The sequence below is a fragment of the Gymnodraco acuticeps genome, unplaced genomic scaffold (genome assembly GCF_902827175.1).
Source record: "Gymnodraco acuticeps unplaced genomic scaffold, fGymAcu1.1, whole genome shotgun sequence".
Taxonomy (NCBI): Eukaryota; Metazoa; Chordata; class Actinopteri; order Perciformes; family Bathydraconidae; genus Gymnodraco; species Gymnodraco acuticeps.
In genome coordinates this window covers 7,091,919-7,116,095 of record NW_022991154.1, presented here as the reverse complement: position 1 = coordinate 7,116,095, position 24,177 = coordinate 7,091,919, and the positions used below count along the sequence as shown (strand labels likewise).

The 24,177-nt window shown below is 39.7% G+C and overlaps 1 protein-coding gene across 1 annotated transcript in view; it reads left to right on the top strand.

Annotated features, from left to right (window-relative positions):
• pde4dip (phosphodiesterase 4D interacting protein) overlaps window positions 1–24,177 on the top strand; it is a 59,868-nt gene that overhangs the window by 18,480 nt on the left and 17,211 nt on the right. The window contains 6 exon segments of the mRNA XM_034237312.1: window positions 408–693; window positions 1,016–1,169; window positions 1,297–1,413; window positions 2,405–2,882; window positions 4,832–5,067; window positions 8,488–8,536. Coding sequence (XP_034093203.1) covers window positions 408–693; window positions 1,016–1,169; window positions 1,297–1,413; window positions 2,405–2,882; window positions 4,832–5,067; window positions 8,488–8,536 — 1,320 coding nt within the window.

The following is a 24,177-nucleotide window of genomic DNA, read 5'->3' as shown; positions in this document are numbered from 1 at the left end:
AGTTTGTCTGAGAGCGACAGATGGGAAGACTGAGTAATAAGACATAAACGTACACATTATGTTTTAGTCTTTTAATGGGATATTCTCCGAAAAATAAAAATAAAGAACTACAAAGGGACAAGAAGAGCAAAGACCTTGCAAAGTCTGTTTCCATTTGTAAAAAAGAATGCTCATATCTGCCCATGATTCATATATTTTCCAAAATGTTATGAGTTATTGCTCGGCCTACGCTACACGAATCCACCAAGGTTATTAAAATTGGGTAAAATCTCTAGTCGAACACCAAAATAATGGAGCTAATGGTAACACACCTATCCATTCAACTCAAAGCGGCATTAAGCATTTTTTGGCCACTAGAGAGCAACAGGATATTTCTAACCGTCCACCTCTATTCCTCTGTTTTAAAGGAGAGCTCTGTTCAGCCTGAAAGCAGAGAATGGAGATTTGAAGCATCAGCTGACTGAAGGCCTGCAGGCCGACAGTAAGCAGGGTGCAGACGGCGAAGAAGAGGAGGTGGAGGAGTTGGATGTGACCATAGAAGGGGTGGAGGAGGATGAAGAAGAGGAGGAAAACTCTGGAATGTGGGACACCTGGGATGGCGATCTGACTCTCTTGCAGACCAACATGCGGAGTGGAGAGGAGAAGAGAGCCAAAAGACCTCAGACCCTGCAGCTGCTCAGCAACACCTCACAGGTAGGGACCACTCAGCAGAAAAAACGTAAGAGGAAAACAACTTGTGCGTGGAAATAAGGATGTTTTAGGTACTTGTGGGTTAGCTGTCGCTTCTTTTTAATAGCGGCTAGCTGGCTCCCCCACATGAACTTTTTCATTTGTCAAAATAACAAACATGAATCCTAGGGGTTAGGGTTATTTAGAGAGTCTGAAAAAGTGGCGACAGATAACCCATAAGTACCTTGTTTTATTTCATTTTAAGACTTATTTAATCTGTTATTGGCTCCTTCATTTGGCGTTATCCTTGTTGAAATTCTAACCCTTATTTTAATTTGTCACTCAGGATGCTCCTGGACAGGGCGCCACGTCCTCTGTCTTGTGTGGAAATTCAGTCCGTCTGCAGCAGAAGGGCAAAGAGCTTCGAGAGAGACTGATGGTGTCTGAAGCCACCGTGCAGGCTCAAGCCGAGCAGCTCAAAGACTACAGGGAGCTGCTCAGTGAGTGGACATAGCTACATCTACTCAGCAACATAAGCAAAAGAAACATCAGTAATTGTTTGTTGCTGGTGGTGTCAGCTGCAAATACACTGGAATAAAGTTTCTTCTTCTTCTTCTGTGTGTACAGCGGAGACAGCCGTGGAGCAGGACAGTAAGCAGGTACAGGTGGATCTGCAGGACATGGGCTACGAGACCTCCGGCCGCAGTGAGAACGAGGCGGAGAGGGAGGACACCAGCAGCCCAGGTACATATAACCATTCAAACATTGTCAGAGGCACAGTTTTAGAAAACAACCATACAAGAAAAGGGGGGGAAAAGTGAAACTATTAATTATTTACTAGGTTATATAAACTATTCAATTTCAAAGCTTTTCCTGCTGGTTAGTTGTAGTAGCATCATAAAAACACCAGAGGGCGGCAGCGCACAGTATACTGTCTTCACATTGACACATTTGCAGTGGTATTTAGATACTTTACTTCAGTTGAAATGTACAATGTACTCTTTTGCAAGACAAAAATACATATTTTTAACTACTCATAATATTAGTTTGACTTTGTCAAATGTAATTTTTGTACAATAGTTCACTACAATGTTAAGAAAATTGCTATAGAAACAGTTTTTCTTGTTATTATATTATTTATTATACCACAACTCATATTTAGTAAACTCAAACAGATATTTTAATTTGTACAGCACTTTACCAACGAGCAGATCCTCTGACACAGCACAACAAGCAGCCTTTAAAGGTCTCCTATTATACTATTTTTAGGCATATATAGGTCTATAAAAAACATGCCTATGAAGTGTTTTGCTCAAAATACCAAACAAATCACCCATTCTAGCCATGCCTCATATCCCTCTATTTCAACCCTGTTAAAGAAGTGCTGATTCTGGGTCCTTAGCTTTAAAAACAAAAATAATTGAGAAAAATAGAGAGGGGGGGGGGGGGGAGCTGCCGTGATTAAACGCCATATCATATTCAAAACCACATCAAGGATTATTTCTGGAGCAGTATGGAGCTCAAAGACATAACAAAAGTGCATTTTGCATGATAGGAGACCTTTAAAATGTCTTGAAACATTTTAAATAAAAGGCACAGGTCTGGGATTATTGCAGTGCTGTTGGTTAAAACTGTATGTGTTCCACTACAGTGCATGGGAAAGTGTTTTTTGTATAACTCCTCAGTGCTGCTTCCAGGACTCAGATGAATGTGTGTGCTGTTTGTTCCCGGACAGAGTTTGATGACCTGGAGATGTGCACGTCTCTGGACTGTGGTTCCCAGTGGTGGCCTGCCAACAGCGGCAGCAAGGGCTCCACCTTAACCAAGACCCCCCCTCAGATCTCCGGGGATGGGGACGAGATGTCCTCTCTGCAGCGCCTGGTGGAGGACCTCCGCTCCCAGCTGTCCCGCTCTCAGGGGGTGATCCGCGGGCTGCAGAGCCGGCTGCGCTCCCTCTCCACCTCCAGCGACTACGGACCCTCCACCCCCCGCAAGGTCAACTGGTCCTTCCAGGCCTCGCCCACCCAGAGCGGGGCGGAAGATGACGAGGGTTGGCAGTCCTCAGACGGTGGTGCTCTGGCCTCTCCCCGTCACCCCCAAGCAGACAAGGGCCTGCTGGAGCTGGTGTCCCGCGTGGACGCTCTGGAGGACCAGCTGAGGAAAGGAGGCAAGGAGCCAGGCAGCGAGGACGTGAAGTCTGCCACATGGCCGGGGTCAGTACCAGGACATTTCCTCATTCTTCTTTATTTTTCAAGTTGATATATACATCAGATCACAGCAGAATAAAGTTTCATATTTTTAAGTAAAGTAAGAAGTAAAACATGTATAAAGAAAAAGGAAATAAAAGAAAATAACAAACATTTACTTACAAGTATTTAAAAAATGTAAATACAAGTGAACTTGATTTTAATAATGTAATTTAATGTACACAATATCTGTTTTTTGTAATTACTGCACATATTTTATTCCATTCTATTTCAATGTAAATACTGCTATATTTTATATGTTTTACTATATATTTAAAAAAATAGTTCTCTATCTGTGTTTTTAATTTTTGTTTTACTTTTATGTATGCACCACGACACCTAGTCAAATTCTTCGTATGTGTCAACCTACCTGGTAATAAACCTGTTTCTGATTCTGATTCTGAATACAGATGATCTGGAAACAAACATTTTCTGGACATGAATGTAAATGCTTCACTGCAGGCCTCCGTCAGTTTCAGCCCATGTTAATCAAGCATAACCACAGATGTTTTTTATGTAAACTCAGTCGTCTGAAAGTCAGAGGGGATTAACTGTCACGAGAATGGGAACGTACTGTCCCATTAGGCCATGTGTGACCACAGGGAAGCTTCAGTGATGACATTTAGAGGCTGGACTGGTCCTGCTTAGGAACCTGCTCCTACAACAAGTGGAGTTATAGGCCAAGAGTTCAGGATCTGTGCAACAGATATATATATAAATACATTTTGAATTCTATCAATATATACTGTATAGATGAAAACACACCTTACTTAGGGTAAAGGTATCAAGCCAGTTACATAATCTGAACATTAGAACATTATCATTGTTGAGAAAAAGTTGTAGTCATACAGATAAAACTATGTTTGAAAAAGGGCAGAGGGACATCTGCTATCATGAGGTATTATTCATTTCTATTTATAATGCTAAATGGATAAGCTTCAGACATAATTAGTATTTGCATAATCCTTTTTTATAATTTGTATCTATTGACCTTATCGCAATTAATAATTAATAATGTCAAAACAATTTTTTTTTATTACCTAATTTGTATTTGGTTGTATCATTTTTAGACCATTTGGATGTATGGGTGTGATGATCTTGTAAATATGATTGTATAAGTCGCTGAAACGATGAGTATAAAAGCCCAAAGCCTATGATTTGCAATGAGACAATCCGGACAAATATAGGATTTAGTTTATTACAGGGTTCAAACACTTTTTCACCAATGATTTTCAATGACTTTTCCAGGACCTCTCCATGACCTTTACCTAATTTTCCATGACCAAAAATTACTCTTTCTCAGCGGTACCACTGAAACATTTGTATTTTAACATGGTAAGCTGGAAAAGAAGGTCTGCATATGAAACATGTCGTGCCTATCTAAAACAAATCAAATAGTAGGCTTACTAGCTCCTACAGACTAAAGCACTGTAGACTAGAGGGTGTGATTGTAAAAATCTCTCACCAGCAAAATACCTCGACAGTTAAATGCCATTTTACGTTTCATTACTATACAGTATTTATTATCGTTATAGTATTATTATTTCGGCAATTCGATCAAATATGAATTATATTTGATGCAACTTTAGTTATATTTCCATGACTTTTCCAAAACTTTGGGAAAAATATTGTTTTCCATAACTTTTCCAGGGCCTGGAATTTTCCTTTTGAATTTCCATGACTTTTCCAGGTTTTCAATGAGGGTAGGAACCCTGTTATTATGATAAAAAATAGAAGAAGGAAATGTGTTGTGTGTTGCTTTTGTAGACTGGTTAGTTAACATGTTTTGCCGTAGTTCCCTCTAGGATGAGTATTGTGATTCAAATAATAAACATCAAAACTGGTTCTGTTGTGTTCATCATCTATTATCTCACATATAGATAACAACATTAATTTCTCTATTTCTTCTTCTTCAGTAAATTCGACACCCTGATCCAGGCCCAGGCCAGAGAGCTGTCTCACCTCCGCCAGCGCCTGAGGGAGGGTCGGGGGGTGTGCAAAATCCTCACCCAGCACCTGGGGGACACCACCAAGGCCTTCGAGGAGCTGCTGAGGGCCAACGACATCGACTACTACATGGGCCAGAGCTTCAGGGAGCAGCTGGCTCAGAGCGGGGCTCTGGCCCAGCGGGTCAGCGCTAAGATCAGCGGACGTGAGTGGCCTGCTTTGATTCACTGTATTATGGGCATAGATATGTCTCATAATTATTTGTGTGAACATAAAAATAATTTGTGTGTAAATATGTGATTTGTAAATGTAAAACACCATCCATAAATGCATTTAAAAGATTTGCAAACTCACAAGTACATTTGCAAGTGTAAAACGGATCTGCAAATAGCCTACGCTAAATATGTTCACAAATAAAAAAAATATCTGTGAATATCTCTTTAACATTTACAACTTTCAATCAGGCATTTGTGAATCCATTTTCTATTTGTCGACCAATAATGCGCTGGCGGATCTCAAATCTCTGCTCGTGGTGGATCGACATTTCTGCTTGTGGATCGTCTTTTTACACACACGGAATTTTGAGACATATTTTCCGCCGGTCTCGGCTAAAATCTACTTGTGTCACTCGCATAGACTGTATATATAAAGGTCACTCGGTTATTTTCGGAAACCACGTGATTTCCCGCTGATGACGACATTTCCGCATGATTTCAAAGTAAGAGCATGATGGTTTGTTTAATGGTGATAAAGAATGCATCTAACGTTCCGCTGCTCATTATAATAAAAAAACAGAGCATTAAACAAACCATTGATTGATTGATTGAAAAGTTTATTAACAGCTTGTATATTGGGTACAGTACAGTACAGCTCAAAACATACAATTGTTAAGGGGATGCAGACCAAAGAAAGACTTTCGTCTTGTTTACATCAGGGTCCCCCATTTCCAATTCATCATGTCATTTAAGACATATAAGACATATTTGACATACAGATGGCTTATTTACAATTTACATACAGGTGGTTTTTTACATACAGATTGCTTATTTACAATTTTCATTTTAGATTTCGTTCTAATACATCTTAACCGGACATTTAAGACATACCAAGTCTACAGATATACAGTTAGTAACAGAGTCTAAAATGCGAGTATATACATAGATGGGGGGGGGGGGGGGAAGCTGTCCATTGAACGACAGGTTGAGATTTGTACCATTACCGGGGCCAGTTTTGCAATGCTCTCCCCCGAAGGTGCTCTTTAAGAGAGGTTTTGAAGGTAAGTATAGTTTTACTTTCCTTTACAGTTGTGGGAAGAGCGTTCCACCTTGATGTGGCATAATTGCGAAACGTGTATTCCCCCTTTTTTGTGCCAAATCTGGGTTTCACATGATTTGTGGAGATCCCTCTGGTGTTATGATCATGGTATTCCTTGACCTTTGGGAAGAATTTTGACATGTACATGGGTACCATAGAGGTGTAGTGGATCTTGTAGACCAGGCCCATTGCAAGTAGCTGTACTCTGTCGTCTACTCTAAGCCATCCTAGGTTGTCAAAGTGGGCAGAGGTGAGGTGGGTTCTAGATGAAAGGTCAAGCAGTAGTCTGACCAGTTTATTTTGCGATGTTTGAAGTTTTATTTTTAGCACCTTGGAGGTGCTATGGTACCATGACGTGCAAGCATAGTCATAGTACCCTTGAACGAGTGCTCCTGCCAGAGTTTTCAGGGTGTTTTTGTTTACCAGAGAGGAGATCCGGTATAGGAATCCAGTTCTTTGATTGACTTTTTTTATTACATTGGATGCCATTTTGTCACAGGAGAGGTTTGCCTCAAGAATAGATCCTAGGTATGTAATTTCCTTCTTACTTGTGACAATAATGTCACCCACTGCAACTGAGAAGTCGTCGGATTTGCTGAGATTATGTTTAGAACCGAAGAGAATGGACTCTGTTTTACCCAGGTGTAATGATCATTTATTATCGGCGAGCCAGGGGCAGATTCTGCCGAGCTCGGAGCTGAGGGTTTTTTCAACCAGCAACCTGTTCCTGTCAGAGACCAGCAGGGCTGAGTCGTCCGCGAACAGGAACAAGTTGCAGTCACATGCTGATGACATGTCATTTACATACATTAGGAACAGTAACGGACCTAATATGCTTCCTTGTGGAACACCACAGCTCACTGGGAGGGGTGGGGACAGAGTACCGTTTACCTCCACCATCTGTTCTCTCCCCTCCAGGTAGGATTGCATCCAGCTCACCGATAGTCTATCAAAACCAATTGCTTTTAGCTTGTCAATCAGAATGGGGTGATTGACAGTGTCGAAAGCCTTTTGTAGGTCCAGCATCACCATGCCGCAGTACTTGCCCTCGTCCACCTCTTGTTTGATGTGGTCGCTCAAATAAAGAAGGCATGTGTCAGTGGAGTGGGATGTTCTAAAGCCAGATTGAAATTCATAGATTAGTTTATTTTCCGCAAGGTACTTTTCGACCTGTTCATATACTATTTTTTCCATGACTTTCGAGATGGAGGTAAGTATAGAAACAGGGCGGTAGTTGCCTGGGTCCAATTTGCTGCCCTTTTTGTGCAGGGGGGTTACTCTTGCAATTTTGAAGTCTTTGGGTACTTTTCCCTGTTTTATGGAGAGGTTAATCATGCTCTTACTTTGAAATCATGCGGAAATGTCGTCATCAGTGGGCCATCACGTGGTTTCCGAAAATAACCGAGTGACACAAGTAGATTTTAGCCGAGACCGGCGGAAAATATGTCTCAAAATTCCGTGTGTGTAAAAAGACGATCCACAAGCAGAAATGTGAGATCCACCACGAGCAGAGATTTGAGATCCGCAAGCGCATTATTGGTCGACAAATAGAAAATGGATTCACAAATGCCTGATTGAAAGTTGTAAATGTTAAAGAGATATTCACAGATTTTTTTTAAATTTGTGAACATATTTAGCGTAGGCTATTTGCCGATCCGTTTTACACTTGCAAATGTACTTGTGAGTTTGCAAATCTTTTAAATGCATTTGTGGATGGTGTTTTACATTTACAAATCACATATTTACACACAAATTATTTTTATGTTCACACAAATAATTATGAGACATATCTATGCCCATACTGTATACAGCAGTTATATGGAGTCTCAAAGATGTCCGAGTGTATTTGATACATTCACATAGAGTGGTATGACGTACCCAGATGTCCCTTGAAAAAAGCTAAGTTAGTTTATTATACTTACAAGTTTTGATCAGAATGGTATTCTCCATATATTGACACCACTTTCATAGCTGAAGCGCAATAGCAAACGGCTAATGTAAACAAACTACAAGACGGTCCTGACTCCCTTCACCACCGCTAAGCTAACGCCGGCTAATATTTGGTGTGATAACGCTTAGCAATCTCTTTCCGTCACGTGTTAGCAACCGCCGTTTTAAAGACACATACAAGCTGCAGACAGACACAAGTGAGGTATTTTACTGACATGTTTTATGTCATAGAACAAAAACATGAACATCTGTTAAGCTTGTATTAACCACAGACCTTATTTTAGGCCTCTAACCAACAACTGACTTTGAGACAAGGGAACCCAAATGTGCAAAGTGCTTAAATGCTAACTCTTTCCAACAGGAGATCGTCATGAAGATCCAGATGAGAAAACAGAGCTGCTCGCGATCCGGTCAGTGCTCATTTACTTCTGTGTGTGTGTGTGTGTGTGTGTGTGTGTGTGTGTGTGTGTGTGTGTGTGTGTGTGTGTGTGTGTGTGTGTGTGTGTGTGTGTGTGTGTGTGTGTGTGTGTGTGTGTGTGTGTGTGTGTGTGTGTGTGTGTGTGTGTGTGTGTGTGTGTGTGTGTGTGTGTGTGTGTGTGTGTGTTGTGGTGTTTCTGTTCATTACAGCAGGCCTGATCTCGGTCAATGGAAAGTACTGGGTTGTGACGCTAGCACCGATGTTTGTTCCTCAGTGCAGAATAATCCAATGCTCACTCGATAATTTGCCATGATCTCACAGGATAATGAATGACAGAGCTAATTGGTTAATTAATGAGGGAGGGCAAGAGGGAGAGGGCTGGATATAGACATCTAATTAACAGAGGGCAATTGGCAATTTTAAAAACATTTTATTACAATTCTTCAGACTAAAAAACATATTTGTATCTCAATGTTAATCATGGCACCATTGAAAATCATCTAGCAATGCTAAATGCTATTTCATGATTTATATCCTTTTTTTATTACAGCACAATTAGGTACATTTAATTATGAAATAATGATTACAAATAATTAATATTACTTATAATGAAACGTTATTAGAGTAGGATTGGTTATAGCTTCCACCCTTTCTATATTATGTTTCGTACATAATAATTTTTTACATTACATTTTTTTTCAAAGCTCTCAAGGACACCTTACAGAGCATAATTAAAAACTAGCAACAAAGAAGATCACACAGTAATACAAGACTTCAAAAACAAAGACTTAAAAACAACAATCAGTTTAGCAGAATTAAGATATTGAATACGCCTGTTTAAAAAGGTGTGTTTTCAGGCTGGATTTGAAGGTTGAGAGTGAGTCCATATTGCAGATGTCTTGTGGGAGAGAGTTCCAGAGACGGGGGGCAGAGTGGCTGAAGGCTCTTGACCCCATGGTCAGCTTCCACCAATATCAACTCAACAATGGTTGCATATGTTAATACATATATATTTATAAAACATTGAGATATGAGAATATGTGAAAATCATTCCATTTATCCGTTTCTTTCTGTGTCTCATGTCTTATTTTGTTTCTATTTCACGTCTTTTTCGTCACACACCATGTGAACTTTAATTTTCCGTTACTGGTCGCAGTTGGCCGGGTGTCTTGTCGCACCCTTCAGCAAATGTTAATGTCGACAGCTCTGACATCACTGCATTACAAAACCATGAAGTCCTGCATGGGCACAGACATGATTGGGTAACCCTCCACCGCCCAAACCATACAACTCATTAATTTGAGCTGAGGAGTCGTGACCAGCAGGTTGGCTGGTGTCCGGGGACTTTAACTGCCCCGACGATCTCACAGCTAATTAGGCAGACAGCTAAAAGAGAGTAAGGACAATGGGGGACAAAGGGGAGTTCTGTGACGGGCACACATACAGTTACACAAGAGGAACAACAAAGTATTATGTCCTGTTCTAGAATTTTGGGTTTATTACAGAATAAAAAATCTAATATTTGTATAAAGCTAAACTTAAATAATCCATATTTCGATGCTATTAAAGGGGCCCTATCATGCTTTATGGGGGTTTTCCCTTTCCTGAAGTGTGTTGTCGGTTTTGGTGCATGTAAATGGCCTGCAAAGGCTAAAATCCCAAAGTTCCATTCAGAGGGAGTTTCTCTCCCACACACTCTCCACCTGACTGAAACACTGAGGTTGGACTCCTTATGTAACATAATGACATCATTATGTCACACTCGCGCTTCTATTGGATAGCGCTCAAACACATTGTATCTGAAATGCTAAGGGATGGACCTTGTCTAAACGGTTGACCAATCACAACAGAGCCGACCAGCTAACCAATTGGAGCAGGCTGGGCTCTGGTTTCAGACAGAGGGTGAAAAGAGGTACTGCAGCACAGGCAGTATGAGAAAAATAAAGACGGCTTTGAACATTAAAGCATGGAGACATGCACAGTAAAAGCACAACATACAAATATGAACCTGATTCAGTATAATATGTCCTCTTTGATAATAAAATGCTATATATAGTGTACAAATTGTGAGGATAGAATTTCCTTCAACTGTGCTTTTTTACAGAGCTTTTAGATTCTCTTAGCTCTTTTTTTATTATATTTTTTACAAGGACTTTACAAGGAATTGGCGAGTTGGCAGAGAGTCTAAGGCGTGTATAATGTTGGATGTGCATGAAACCATACTAAGTCCCAAAACAGTAGCGGTTGGGAATCATCTTTGAGGTGTTATTAAAATAATCAATTTAACCGTTTTGCATGATTCCTTAAATAATAATACTATATTAAGTCCAATATATGATGATACTGAAGAGCTGTAAGGCTTTCCTTTTTTCCACTAACATTTCTTTACTTTGGTAATGGGGTACTTGGCAGATTAAATATGTCAAAGGAGGTTAAGTTATACAAAAAAAGTTTGAGAACAGCTGCTTTAGAAAATCACCTCAGCATAAACTACGGAGCCCTGGAGGGTTCATAGAGAGAAAATAAATAAAACGTGGCCACGTTTTACTTTCTCGTGCGCACGCTTTAGTAACTCGTGCGCACAAGTTACTAAAGCGTGCGCACGAGTTACTAAAGCGTGCGCACGAGTTAATAAAGCGTGGCCTCGTTTTATTTAAATTGAGGGATTCCTGTCCGTGACTCACAGTATCTGCTGCCCACAGCTGTTTTATAGAAGGAAAACCTCCTTCACTTTATGAAATCTCTGCGGCACCAGTGGCCTGTACTACGAAGCAGGATTTGCTATTTACACTATTCATTCATGAAGTATGACGCTGCGCTGTCAGCACGCGTCTCCATGTTTGTGATTGGTCAAATGTTGCTAACCCCGTCCCTTTCACGTGAACGCGCTCTCAGCCGGACAGAGAAACCCTGGTTGATTTACTGAGTTGATAACCAGCTTCGTAGGACCGCTTATCGACATCGCGTTTGTTAGGGTTAGTTAAGCCGGGTAAATCGAACATGTCCAGGTCCAGGGTCTGTTGAACTGGCTTCGTCGTACAGGGCACTGGAGGCAGTAACGTGTAACTCAGCAGAATCTGAGAAGAGCAGCACCAGCTGCAAAGAGCTGTGCCTTTTACTGTTTACTTCACTGCGTTTCCCTTCATTAGAACCGCTGAATAGAGATCGAGGCTGCTACGTTTAACCACACACACCTATACACACATCAAACTACCAGAGTATTCTCCCTCGTTTTATGAAGGAGATGTCCTGTCACCGGGGCGCATGATGTGTGTGTGTGCTTTCAGCTCCGCTCTGTGTGCGTGTTCGTGTGTATCCGACACCACCGGCATTTGTTTTCAAATTACCACGAACAGTAGGCCTACTTTAAACAAATCTGGTTCCCCATAGTTAAGTGTATTCCCAAGTGAAAGAAATGTGTTTAATCTCGATGTGCTATAGTCCTGCCGGAATGCACCGGAACGAACGATACTATCATAAACAAATGCCCCCCCCCCCCCCCACACACACACACACACACAAAACGAGGCCATGCTTTATTAACTCGTGCGCACGCTTTAGTAACTCGTGCGCACGCTTTATTAACTTGTGCGCACGCTTTAGTAACTCGTGCACACGCTTTAGTAACTCGTGCGCACGCTTTATTAACTCGTGTGCACGCTTTAGTAACTCGTGCACACGCTTTAGTAACTCGTGCGCACGCTTTAGTAACTCGTGCGCACGCTTTAGTAACTTGTGCGCAAGAGTTACTAAAGCGTGCGCACGAGAAAGTAAAACGTGGCCACGTTTTATTTATTTTTCTCTCTATGAACCCTCCAGAGCTCCGTAATAAACACCTAAAACACTTTTTATTAGGACTATTTTACAAACATTTTAAGCGCAGCTGTCCCTTTTGGCCAAAACTGAAAGCGCAGCATGTGGCTGTCTCTTCTAGATGAGTGGCGAACGTTCTGGATGTTCAGTCGTGTGTAGCATGACACCTAAATCTGTTTCATAACACAGCTCTTTGATTTTCCTACCTAGGTGGGATTACGAGTGAAATAGCTAAAAGGTGCAAAATGAATTGCAATGTATAAGCTGGAATGTGTCAAATTTAAGTAAATTGTTGACTAATGATAACAAACATGAAGTAAGCTAAAAATGCAAAAATAACAATGGTATGGTTTTTCAAACTGGACCGCTGTTAGTGCCAGGACAAAACCCGATAAAAAAAAACTCCGCTCAGAATAATTAGAGTTTCCCCTCAGAGAACCAGACAGACACAGAGACAGAGACAGAGGCCTGCAGTAATCTAACATCATATTGTTGCAGCACAGATGGCAGACCAGATGTGAAGAGGAGAATTATGTGTGTGTTCTGCGACTGTCCCAATGATTCTGGGTGTACTTACAGTGTGTGGCTTTATGCACATGTGTGTTTAGAGGGGGTTGTAGCCAATTCTATGCATTACCTTAATTCACTCTAGGACATGATTTGTATGTGTATACAATCAAGTAGTGTTAGTGCAATAAAAAACTTTCTGTTATATATTTTCCAACCAATTACCAGTAATTTAGGAGTAAACGCAGGGTGTAAGTATATAATCTAGGTCCCTGGTTATTAATTTCCTGCAATGAATAATGCCAACATCCACCCTAAAACCCTCCTCATTTGGAACAAAAACATTGCCAGTGAACATAACTTAATCCAGGCGGCAATTTCATTGTTGTAAAACCTATTTGGCAAATCTATTCAGTGCTATTATAAATGTAACTTTAGGAGACAAGGCTGGAAAATAATGAATGGACAAAGATTGACACACATATCAGTGGATCAGTACACATGGGAATACAACGTTACACAATTAACACATAGGAAAAGGAAGCTGGGATTACATTATCCATAAAGTGTTGTTTGTCCAACCCATTTGTTAGTTTCACGACCGTCAAACTTAATTTATTAAAACATGCACTATAAAGTCAAAAAGTGTTGAAAACAACAGAAAGCAATTTCAAAAGCTAGTGGAGATCACAAAGTTTCTGAAAAATAATAAATCATGTGACACCCACAAGCAGTATGGCATTAAAACAACGAAATGTTCTTTCCACGAATTGTGTAAGAGTGTAAGGGTTTTGTGCCGTTATGTTGGAGCGGGGGTTCATGTTTTTTTATTTATTTCACTCAGTTTTTCCCAGACGGCAACGAACGATAAATTAGGCTCCAGTTAAAATATATATAAGAAGATAATATATATATAAAAAAACATAGTTTACATTTGTTTTTACATTTTATGGCAGACACCACACACTAAGGAGATACCAAGCCATTGGAGGCGACCAAATAAAACGTACTGTTACCTTGATTCAAATTCGGAATTTTTTGAAAATTGAAAATTGTTGAAAACATTTGAGATAAATAAAAAAAGTTCATAACTCAACAAAAAAATATAACATAAATCTTTTTGTTTTTAATCAGAATACTTCAAAAGATTAAATATTAATAAATACAAAATTAAATTAAAAGAATGACAACCATATGAGGATAACAATTAAAAATAAAATAGAACAAAAAAGTTTCTAACAAAAGTATTTTATATACACAAGAAGTACAAATAAAAATGTGCACAGTGTACTATAATATACTACATGTATATACAATATATAGAGTGGTGTATTAGTATTAATAAGACATTTTAATGCTGAAATGTAAACGGTATACCTTAAAGGTTAAGGTTTATCTGGCAAGTCATGAATAAACAAATATTTTCCTTGACTGTGGTTTGATAAATATACAATATAGATAAATGTATGTCCATATATCGTGTGAGTTTAATTGCACTGGTGGCGTAATGCCGCCAAGGCTTTTACTGCTTGCACTGGGCTCAGGGCATGTTGGAATGCCCTCTAATCAGGTTAAGTTATTAAGACCTCCAATGGGGAAGGAACTGGGTCACAGGCAGCTAAACGCAGAGAGCGCGAGAGAGAGCTAGAGAGGGAGGGAGGGAAAACGTGAGAGGAAGCAGCAGAAGGATGTAGCTCAATGGAGAGCAGCAGTCGTATTAAGCACATGATGCCAAACATTCAGCACTGCTTTGATCTGTATTAAGGTTTTCTCAAAACTGGACTTTGTTTTAATTCGTGGACGGAGGATAATGCAGTTTTGAATTTGAATGTATTGCCATTCCATACTTGAGTTTCTGTCGTTGGATTTTCTGCAAACTAAGGCTGCATGTCAAGTTTTCTTCTGGTAAAACGCGTCTTCTTCCAATATTGGACACTTTCACTTTTCAACAAACGCTGAAAAGAAGAACAACACTTTTATGAATTCACTCCTGCACCAGAGACGGAGCTTGCATGGTTTTGCTGGTAGACAGTACATGGACAAACAAGCAGAAGAAAAAGGAATGAAGTGCTTCTTTGTGGAGGATCATTCATTCAGCTTCTGTTTCACTCTATTTCTGATGGGCACTGCAGCGTAAACACACGAGCCCTCGGGATACGGACATCAGCGTATACGCACATCCCTCTCCTCCCTCTCCGTGTTGCTCTTTCGTCACTGCATCTCTCCCTTCAGGGGGGTTGATGCTGCTGCGTTTGCTGCTGGGATAGGCTGTGTCCATCAGAGGCTTCCCTTTTAAGAGTACTATTCAACACTTCAATGCAAACAAGACTTATTTTTGGACCGTAGACGGCAGAAGTTGAAAGAAAAGAAGGATCATTTAGAAGAAAAAGAGACTGAGAGTGCAGCTGCATGTTTCCTCAGGCAGTTGACTCATTGTATTCACCACAGAGCTATTCATACAAATATTTAACAATATTTGATGTTTCAAGTTCTCTCATGCTGCTAGGGTAAAATCTCTGGAGAAAAGAATGAAAATCCTTTTAAATCTGCTTTGTAAAACAATATTTTTATTTTTTTTCTGGTATCAAATTGCACTCTCCACTCACTCGGCTTTGTATCCTTGCAGTCATGGCTACCTCAGAGTTTAGTTTGGGATTTTTTTGGTTAGCCCCTGTGCTCTTGGCCCACACACTCCCTGGATCTGTGCGTAAATGAGGCAGACACAATCTCTCTTCCTGGAAGCACCAACTTAATCAGAGGATTTGCTCTGCGTTTCACCTGATCGCCCACACACTCAGTCATCCCTCTATTATTTTATCCCTCTCTGACACTGTACCTGCCGTAACCCACAGTCAGGGGTCAAGACCACAGCCGCTGAGCGAATGTTACCTCGGTTACCTCTGGAGCCACAATTGGGAGAAGAAACTGCTACGGAGAACCTTTTAAACAATCAAGGAGTCTGAGAAAGAGTAAATATAACAAGGGAAGGATGGTCTGTCAGTAGCCCAGGCTGAAGGCCAACGGCCGGGTCAAGCAGAAGGCACTGAAGGTGTCTCATGGCACCTTTATGGAAAGCTATGTTGTCCAAAAGCAGTCCGCTGTACAGAGACTCTCTGTTCTCCTTCTCTCTGTGGGAGTGGAAGGCTCAGGAGAGAGAACTGCTGCTGCTGAAGAAACTCACCGACAGGGAAAGGAGGGCACTGCTCGCACAACTCGAAAAGTAAGATGGACATGTAAATAACACATAGGATGAGCATGAGAATAACTTGTTTTTGTAGAATGTCAAATAATAATATAATGTTTTATCTCTAGCATAAAAATAAGTACAAAATTAAGCTCTTTCCATTGCTTCTAGTATTTATGCTAAGCTAAGCTAACCACATCCTGACTGCAGGTCTATACATCCTTTGCCCTAAAAATATGTGTTTATGACCAGCTATGCAGCAAGCTAAACATTCAAACATTATTACCTTATGACTACCATATTTTATCTGCCAAGCAGTTTGAAAAATGTAAAAAAAAACTGCCTATATTTCCTTGAGACAACTGTGTAAACAATATTGATTAACAACTCAAACGACAGTGATTTAATCCTCCTGTTGTGTTCGGGTTAAATCTGACCGATTTACTACTTTGATCAATCATTACTTTTTTGTTTTACATTCGATTGCATTAAAGGTGGGGTAGGTAAGTTTGAGAAACCGGCTCGAGATACTTTTTGTTATATTCCATGGAATGCTCTTAACATCCCGATAGCAATGCATATCTTAAGTGCTTTGACGAAAAATCCATAACAATTTTTTATCAGTGGAAGCCGTAGTACTGTAAAAAGCACGACCAATCATCTGAGCCGGTCCGGCTAAAATAACTGGATGGCCTACCTGCCTGTCAGCCTTCCATCTGTGCACAAATTTATCTCGTGCCCTCATTGGTCATGTGCGCGTTCGTGTGTGTTGGAGGAGAGGCTCTGTAAGGAAGTGGCAGATTTTTTCCGGTTGTGTATTTTCAAATTCTAGCACACTCGAGCTGGTTTCTCCAAAATTACCTACCCCACCTTTATGGCTTTATAATATCCTTCACAGTAGACATTTTAACATATAAAATTGCTGATCACCACTTTCATTGAATTTTGGATGATTTAGTCAACTTTGTAACACCCATGGTGTTGACCGCCATAAATAAATGGAATTAGCAACCATCCAGAACCACACGCACACACACCACACACACATACACCAGGGTTGCCAACTCTCACGCATCTGGCGTGTGACACACGCTTTCACTCTCAATCTCACGCTCTTACGCTGCCCAAACTATTCTCACGCCAAAACAAGAATACCGAAGACTAGAAACGGTTTTGAAAACTTTTGTCACGTAGTAATCGTCTTCTCAATAGAACATCTTTGATAATGTCTTCTGACCAATCAGAATCAAGATAACGGCGTTGTGTTGTTGTAGGAAGTCCCGACGGAGAATACTTTTACTGTAGTACATACATCGATACAACATTACGTGTTGATAGAAATCAACACGTAATGAAATAAGACCCCAGGGTTTGATGATTGATAGGTGTGTGGGCTGTCTTTCATTTTGACACACAGAACAATGGGGGCTATCCACCCTTATCCACAATGTAAAGTAATTCACAGCCTCTTCTCTCTGCGAGGAGCAGCAGGTTCAACTTTCAGAACAAAGTAACAAAAAACTAAAATGGCATTCATTTTTTTAAATATGTCGTGTAGTAATAGATGTATTTATTTTTCTTCTCAAGAGAGTACCAGAATGTGTATTTTATGTTAGTATTTCAAAAATCTCCTGGGGGAGAATCCCCCCAGACCCCCCTGCAGGGGTTGGGTTTTCAGCATGTCAACTCTTTCACTTGTGGGGAAATTGCAGGATTGGCTCCAGGTCGCCCTTTTTATTTACTACAAGACAAATGTGCCGTTTTATTTCATACAGTTCAATTTGGATTGAGGAAATAATCTAAACCTCACGCGTGGCGTTTCACTGTCAAGGGGGGCGTGTATGTAATTACATTGCAAATACTGACTTGAGCCCCACCACTGTATGGGTTAGCCCTACCATAGATTACCCAACACAAATACTCTGTGGCCGCCACTGCCGACCCGTATTGCGCATGCGCAGATCTAAGATCCAGTAGAAATTATTAAAAGTTTGCTGCTTATTGTTCTACTAGGCCAAAATAGAGTCAAAAAGTATGAGAGTGAGAGTGTGTTAATTAATATATTTGGCAGTTTGGAGTAAGTCTGTAAATTTGTTTGTGTGTGTATTTCATGTATAGGCATCTCACGATAATTAATTTTGTTGGATACATTTTCCCGGAAATTATTGCGATAAACGATAATATTGTCGGCACCGTTGTATGACCATTTTAGACCACTGACATAATGATAATATATAATAATAATTCAAGTACATCCTTTCAAACTGCTAGTCACATCCTCATGTAAATGGCAATTTATCGAGTTCATTTTTATTTATCGTACGATACGTCAATTAATTGCTTATCGCGACAGGCACACACTAAAACAGTGGAAACAAACATGTGTTTGACTTTCATTAGTGAATGAAACTGTGTGCCCTTTATAGTCTGTGTCCAATATTGTGTATTTGTATATATTGTATATATATCCTATATATGCTAAGGTCCCGCTACTGACACGATAGCAGTCATTTCGTGCACATATGTGTAATCAAACCCAATGATACCAAAATCTCACTCCAGCCAGGTACCCAAAGTTGGCAACTCTGATACACTAGATGTGTCTTCCCCCCCCTTATGTGCCCATCCCCCCATGTGAATCACACCTGGCACACACAAACACACACAGAACAATTTGATACATTTCCCGCTCTTATGTGCCTATCCCCCCACATGGATCACACCTGGCACACGCAATACATGTTCAGTGTCTATTCTTTGTATATTTACTGCAGTTTTTCCTGTATACCAGTAGTCTGATACAATATTTACAGTTTGAAAGGGTGTTAAATGAAATTTGGTGAGGATTAATGGTTTTTGTGTTAATGTAATAGCAGTTAAAACAGGACCGGTCAAATTTGACCGTGAACACCAAAGTAAGGGAGGGAAAACGAACACAACAGGAGGGTTAAGAGAACATTTTTAACAAATTCTAGTTAGTAGTTCAATGTTTCGTAACATTAATTAGTAGCTAAGAAAACAGGATTTAAAAAAACATAGATTGGTTCATAGCCCAGAAGTTGCCTATAGTGTTGATAGCGTGAAACAGCTATCGTAGGTTAATGGCTAGCTTGTTTGGTTAGTAAAAAAAAAGTACTTAACAGCTGTAATGAAAGTGCCTGAAGATTATGTTTCAACAAGAATATTTTTGAGAGCAGATTAAATAGATGCTAGGTAATATTTGCTTTGTCGTATGCAACAAAATGGTGGCTGTAACAATGTCAGTTTAAATGCTACTAGCAACCAGCAACAGAGCAACCACCTGAAACTAATACCTCTGTCATGCCTGGTGTGCTAAATGATAATTATTTGTCAATGCTAGATAGTCGAGCAAACATGAGGCATAATATGTTGATAAGTGAGCATTTGAGGTCAAATATGTTTTTTTTTACTTTGGGCAGAGACTGGCCAGATTTGTTCATATTATTCATATTTTGCTCCTGGTAAGAAAGCAACATTTTTTTTATTCTTATTGCTGCATTTTGAGCCACAACTGATTTTGTAAGAAGATACAAGAAACAGCACGGACAGAGAAATAGCTGTAGATGCAACGTGAACATATAGAGGGCCTATGTGGATATGTGTCAGCCTGTCATTGATTTAGTTGAACGACCTTCACCTCAGCATCTGTGTACCATTGCATCACTGTTAATTAAATCAGCTGTAGGGGACACACTGCAACATTATTTATGAGGGTGTTGTCCCTCAACCTCCCTCTGTACTTCCACATCCTTCATTTGTACATATTACGTCAGTATAAATGTCTTATTCTCGTAAGAGGATGAGGCTGCAATTCACCCCTTATGTAATGAGATGCTCTGTAATGTATGTGGTTAATAGGCTTCCCTAAAGTTGCACAATGCACCCAGCAAAGCCTCAATGGGACAGTACAGATCAGCTGGCAGGTGACTCACACACCAGGTATACAGTTATATAGTTTTACATTGATTCACTATTGGATTTTATGTGTCCAAGCATGGTGATTAAGTATGCAACACAATATGATCCGGAAGAACAGTGAATGAGCAAGTTAACTAATATTTTGATGAATCATTGTTCCTACACCAGCTGTTTCCATGGCATACATAAATAATTAATTGTTATCTACTGAAACACTCATTCATGACATTCAATTAATTAATCACATTCAAACACGTTTATTATACTCTTTTTCAACAATATATTATAGGTATCAGATAACATGTCTCTGAAGTGTTTGGCTGGAAATAACAAGCAGATCACTGTAGCATGCCATATACTAGGGGTGGGATTCACCAGTGTTTAGAGTCGGCGAGGTCCTGATAATTTATTCCGGTAAATTACTCTGACCTACTAATTGACCTGACCGAAGTTATTGAGTCTATGTAAGTTTGCTGCTTGGCTCAGATCCACCAAAGTCAGCAAGATCTCACCTCTTCCTAACCCCCCGAAGAACCAGGTTCAATTAACTGCTGTTTCAATTCAGACAACTCTTTTTTAATCTGTTTAAGGGATCCCGAAGGATTTTGATATCAGTAAATGGAGTGTGCTCCTACCTAAGTGTGAGTGGCAGGGTGCAGTCTTACCTTTGAAGCAGGAGAGGAGAGCACAGGTTGTCTTTTAAGTTATCCCAGTCCAAAAGGTGGGATCAGTTTATTTGAAGAAAAATAGGTCCAAACTAATACAGGGTTTTTACCTTCTCTCTTTACAACATTATAATCATACTAAAAAAATGGTGCTGTGATCATGTTCAAATATGAAACTTTAATTCACAGTCTTACATTTATTACCAAAATGTTTAATTTCAACTGCCCAATTCAGTTGTGACATTTTAAAATTCTCCCGATAGAATTTAGAGGTATTTCCTCATAAAAAGACCGGTGACAATAAAAAGCGCATTCAACTTTTCATTCACCAAATCAATTCACATCAGTTTCATACCTTTTTTCCGACACAGACGGCGGGTATAACATTCAAAAACCCATTCCTATCCGCATTAATTCGGAGGAAGATTTCCTCACAGGTGGCGGGTTATAATATTCATACACTTTTTCCGACACAGACGGCGGATTAACATTCAAAAACCCATTCCTATCCGCATTAATTCAGAGGAAGATTTCCTCACAGGTGGCGGGTTATAATATTCACAAACACATCTCTCATCAAATCATTCCACTCAGCCAACAACCAAGAAATTCGAGAGATATTTACCACGTGTGAGAGGACCTTACCGAGAGCTATTAACCCAGCTCTGAAGGACAAAGCCTACCGGGAGAGAGTCTACCAGGGGAAACCCCCCTCTCTCTCGCGCTCTCTCAAAAAACCAGTCTCTTTATGCTCAAAAAACCGGAACGAAAACCCAAAAATCAAACACCTCCTCTATTCCCAATTTGTGGAAAACTGGGCATGGCCTCTAATGTACAGGACTGGACATGACCCGACATGTTCCATAGCTTATGGCATAAGACACACCTTCCCATGTTTGTGTAAAAAGGACATGACCCCTGTAGGATTTGAAAAATATTATTCTCGTTTATGACATAACCACCTTTTTGAGGCCTCTAATGTGTTTCTCCTTAAGCCCGGAGCCCCCCTCCCTGTGAACTGCTGTCAGAGGAGAGGGAGAAAATGGCCTACTCTCTTATCAGAGACACCCATAACTCTTATAGGCCTTACACTCAACTTAACAAACCACTTGGTTTTGTTTATACTGTAACTATAGAAAAACCTAAAATATGAAGCATTTTCATTGTGGGTTATACAAGAATATAATTGATTATATTTGATTATAACTAACTTTCGTTTTAAGTATTCACTTCATATATGATTTATAATTAACTTTCGTTTTAAGTATTCACTTCATATGAAGATCTCAACACCAGGCTCCCCACGATACTATACTATCGCAATACTTAAGCCACGATATGATAATATTGCGATTCTACGATATGCTAAGTATTGCGATGCGATATATTGCGCATATACTGTATATTGATATACAGTATATGATTGCATGATATATTGGGTTCCAGTGTCTTTAACATCTGACAAAAGCCTTCGTTTTCCACTTTGTGTATTGAAGCAGGTCTTTGCACATGTAGTAGGTGATCGATTGAGTTATTTTCTTAGCTAGCTCAGAATTTGATTGTAGCTTTCCAAGCCAATTTGGATTTGCAATATGAATTGTTTATATAATAAAATATCAATACTTGGCGTCCGTGTATTGATACAATATCGCCACGCAAGGTATCGCGATGCTGTATCGATTATTTCCTCCACCCCTACCATACCCCCTGATTCAGAAAAGTGCTGATTCTGTATCTGTAGCTCTAAATGCAAATGAACTGCCACTCCCCACGACCCAGTGAGATGTTTGGTTTGAAGAAACACAATGGTGCTCTAGGAGGAGATTCAGGTGATAAGACGGGCGGGGGTTACCTTGGTTGGTGATTGGCTAATGGTTACACAAGCCAAAACACATTGTGACATCACAAAGGGGCCAAAATCTGATCAACTAATTTTCAGAGAGGTTTTTATATAAATGGATCAGGACAAAAAGAGAGAGAATCTTTTTTCCTGAAACTTTCTGAATCTCTTCATACAAAGGTGACACATGTTGATGTATAAAATACATGAAAAAGTGGATTTTGCTTAATAGATGACCTTTAAATATTGTTGTATCAATCACTTTATGTTCTTTATTTATTTATTGGGTAAAATGAGATGATATTCAATCTATTTAATCTTTGCTGATCAATCCACCCTTCCATTAAACCATTAAGCCATCATCTTAAACAGATGGCAGTTATGTATTAGTATTTGAAGTGTGCATACAATGAGTTTCTGCAGCATGGAGTTGTTGTAGGTATCATAAAGGGCCAAACATAATTTGACAAGAAAGCTTTGATCAAACTCAAACAGTCGCACTCATTAACTCCTGGAAGCTTACATCCTAAGTCTTTTCCTCCGAACATCTCCTATAGAGCAGATGGGTATTAAGGATATTAATATGGAAGGGGTCAAAGCTGCTCTGTCACGTTCCCCACCCAGATTTATCCTGATGGTCAAGGAAGGGAAACCTAAAACCTTAAAGGGGACCTATCATGCAAAATGCACTTTTCGTACGTCTTTTATACATGAATATGTGTCCCCGGTGTGTCAGGGAACTCACCAAGTGTCAGAAAACACAACCCTCTCTCTTTTCCTCCATACCCAAATCTCTAAAAACGGGGCTGCAACGGAGCTGATACAGACTGATACAGATTTGAAATTGTTCTGACAGAAACGGGGAGCTCCGCCTATATGGGCAACTCTCCACCTATCAGGGGAATGAGAGGTTGCCGTGGCATGGTATGGTAACATGACGCTCGTGCCTCGCCCCCCTCCTTTGCAGGGGGGCGTGGTCAGCTGCAGCTCATTTGCCACAGAATCAGCCCTTGTGAAGACAGGGCTGGAATACAGCAAATAGAGCGAAATGAGGCATGGCTAAAATGCATGATCTGTTTGGTATTTTGAAAAAAAAACTTCACAGACATGTTTTATATAGGTATGGCCCTACAATATATTATTAAAATATAGCATGATAGGTCCACTTTAAATGAACTGGTTTGGGGACGTTTATACGGAAGCCCTGAGATACAAATTAGAGAAAAGAAAATCTGTTAGTGTTTTATATCTGATCTAAATTGTTTACTTCCCCATGTTTATGACCTCTTAATAACAGGTACACAAGGTTTACCAGGATCATTTTTTGAAGTAATTTATTTTCATCTGTGGAAACAGGTGAAAAACAGGTTTGGCAGGTAAAAAAATTGTTTTTGCAGGATTGAATATTATTTTAATCCTTATTTGAATGTGAGGTAGCGGTGTTCTTTAGTCTCTTGTAGCCATAATAAGTATTGGAAAACAAGCATAAAAAGATAACTGATACACATTTTTTCCTACCTGTTTCACAGATTTATAAAAAGATAACTTTGTGGTTTTCCTGCGACCCTTTTACAGAGGGAAAAAATATACATTTTTATAAGAATTCAGAAAGATTATTTATTATTATTATTATATTATTATTATAGATACTATTCAATTCAGACTTTGAAAATAGATAAGCAGAA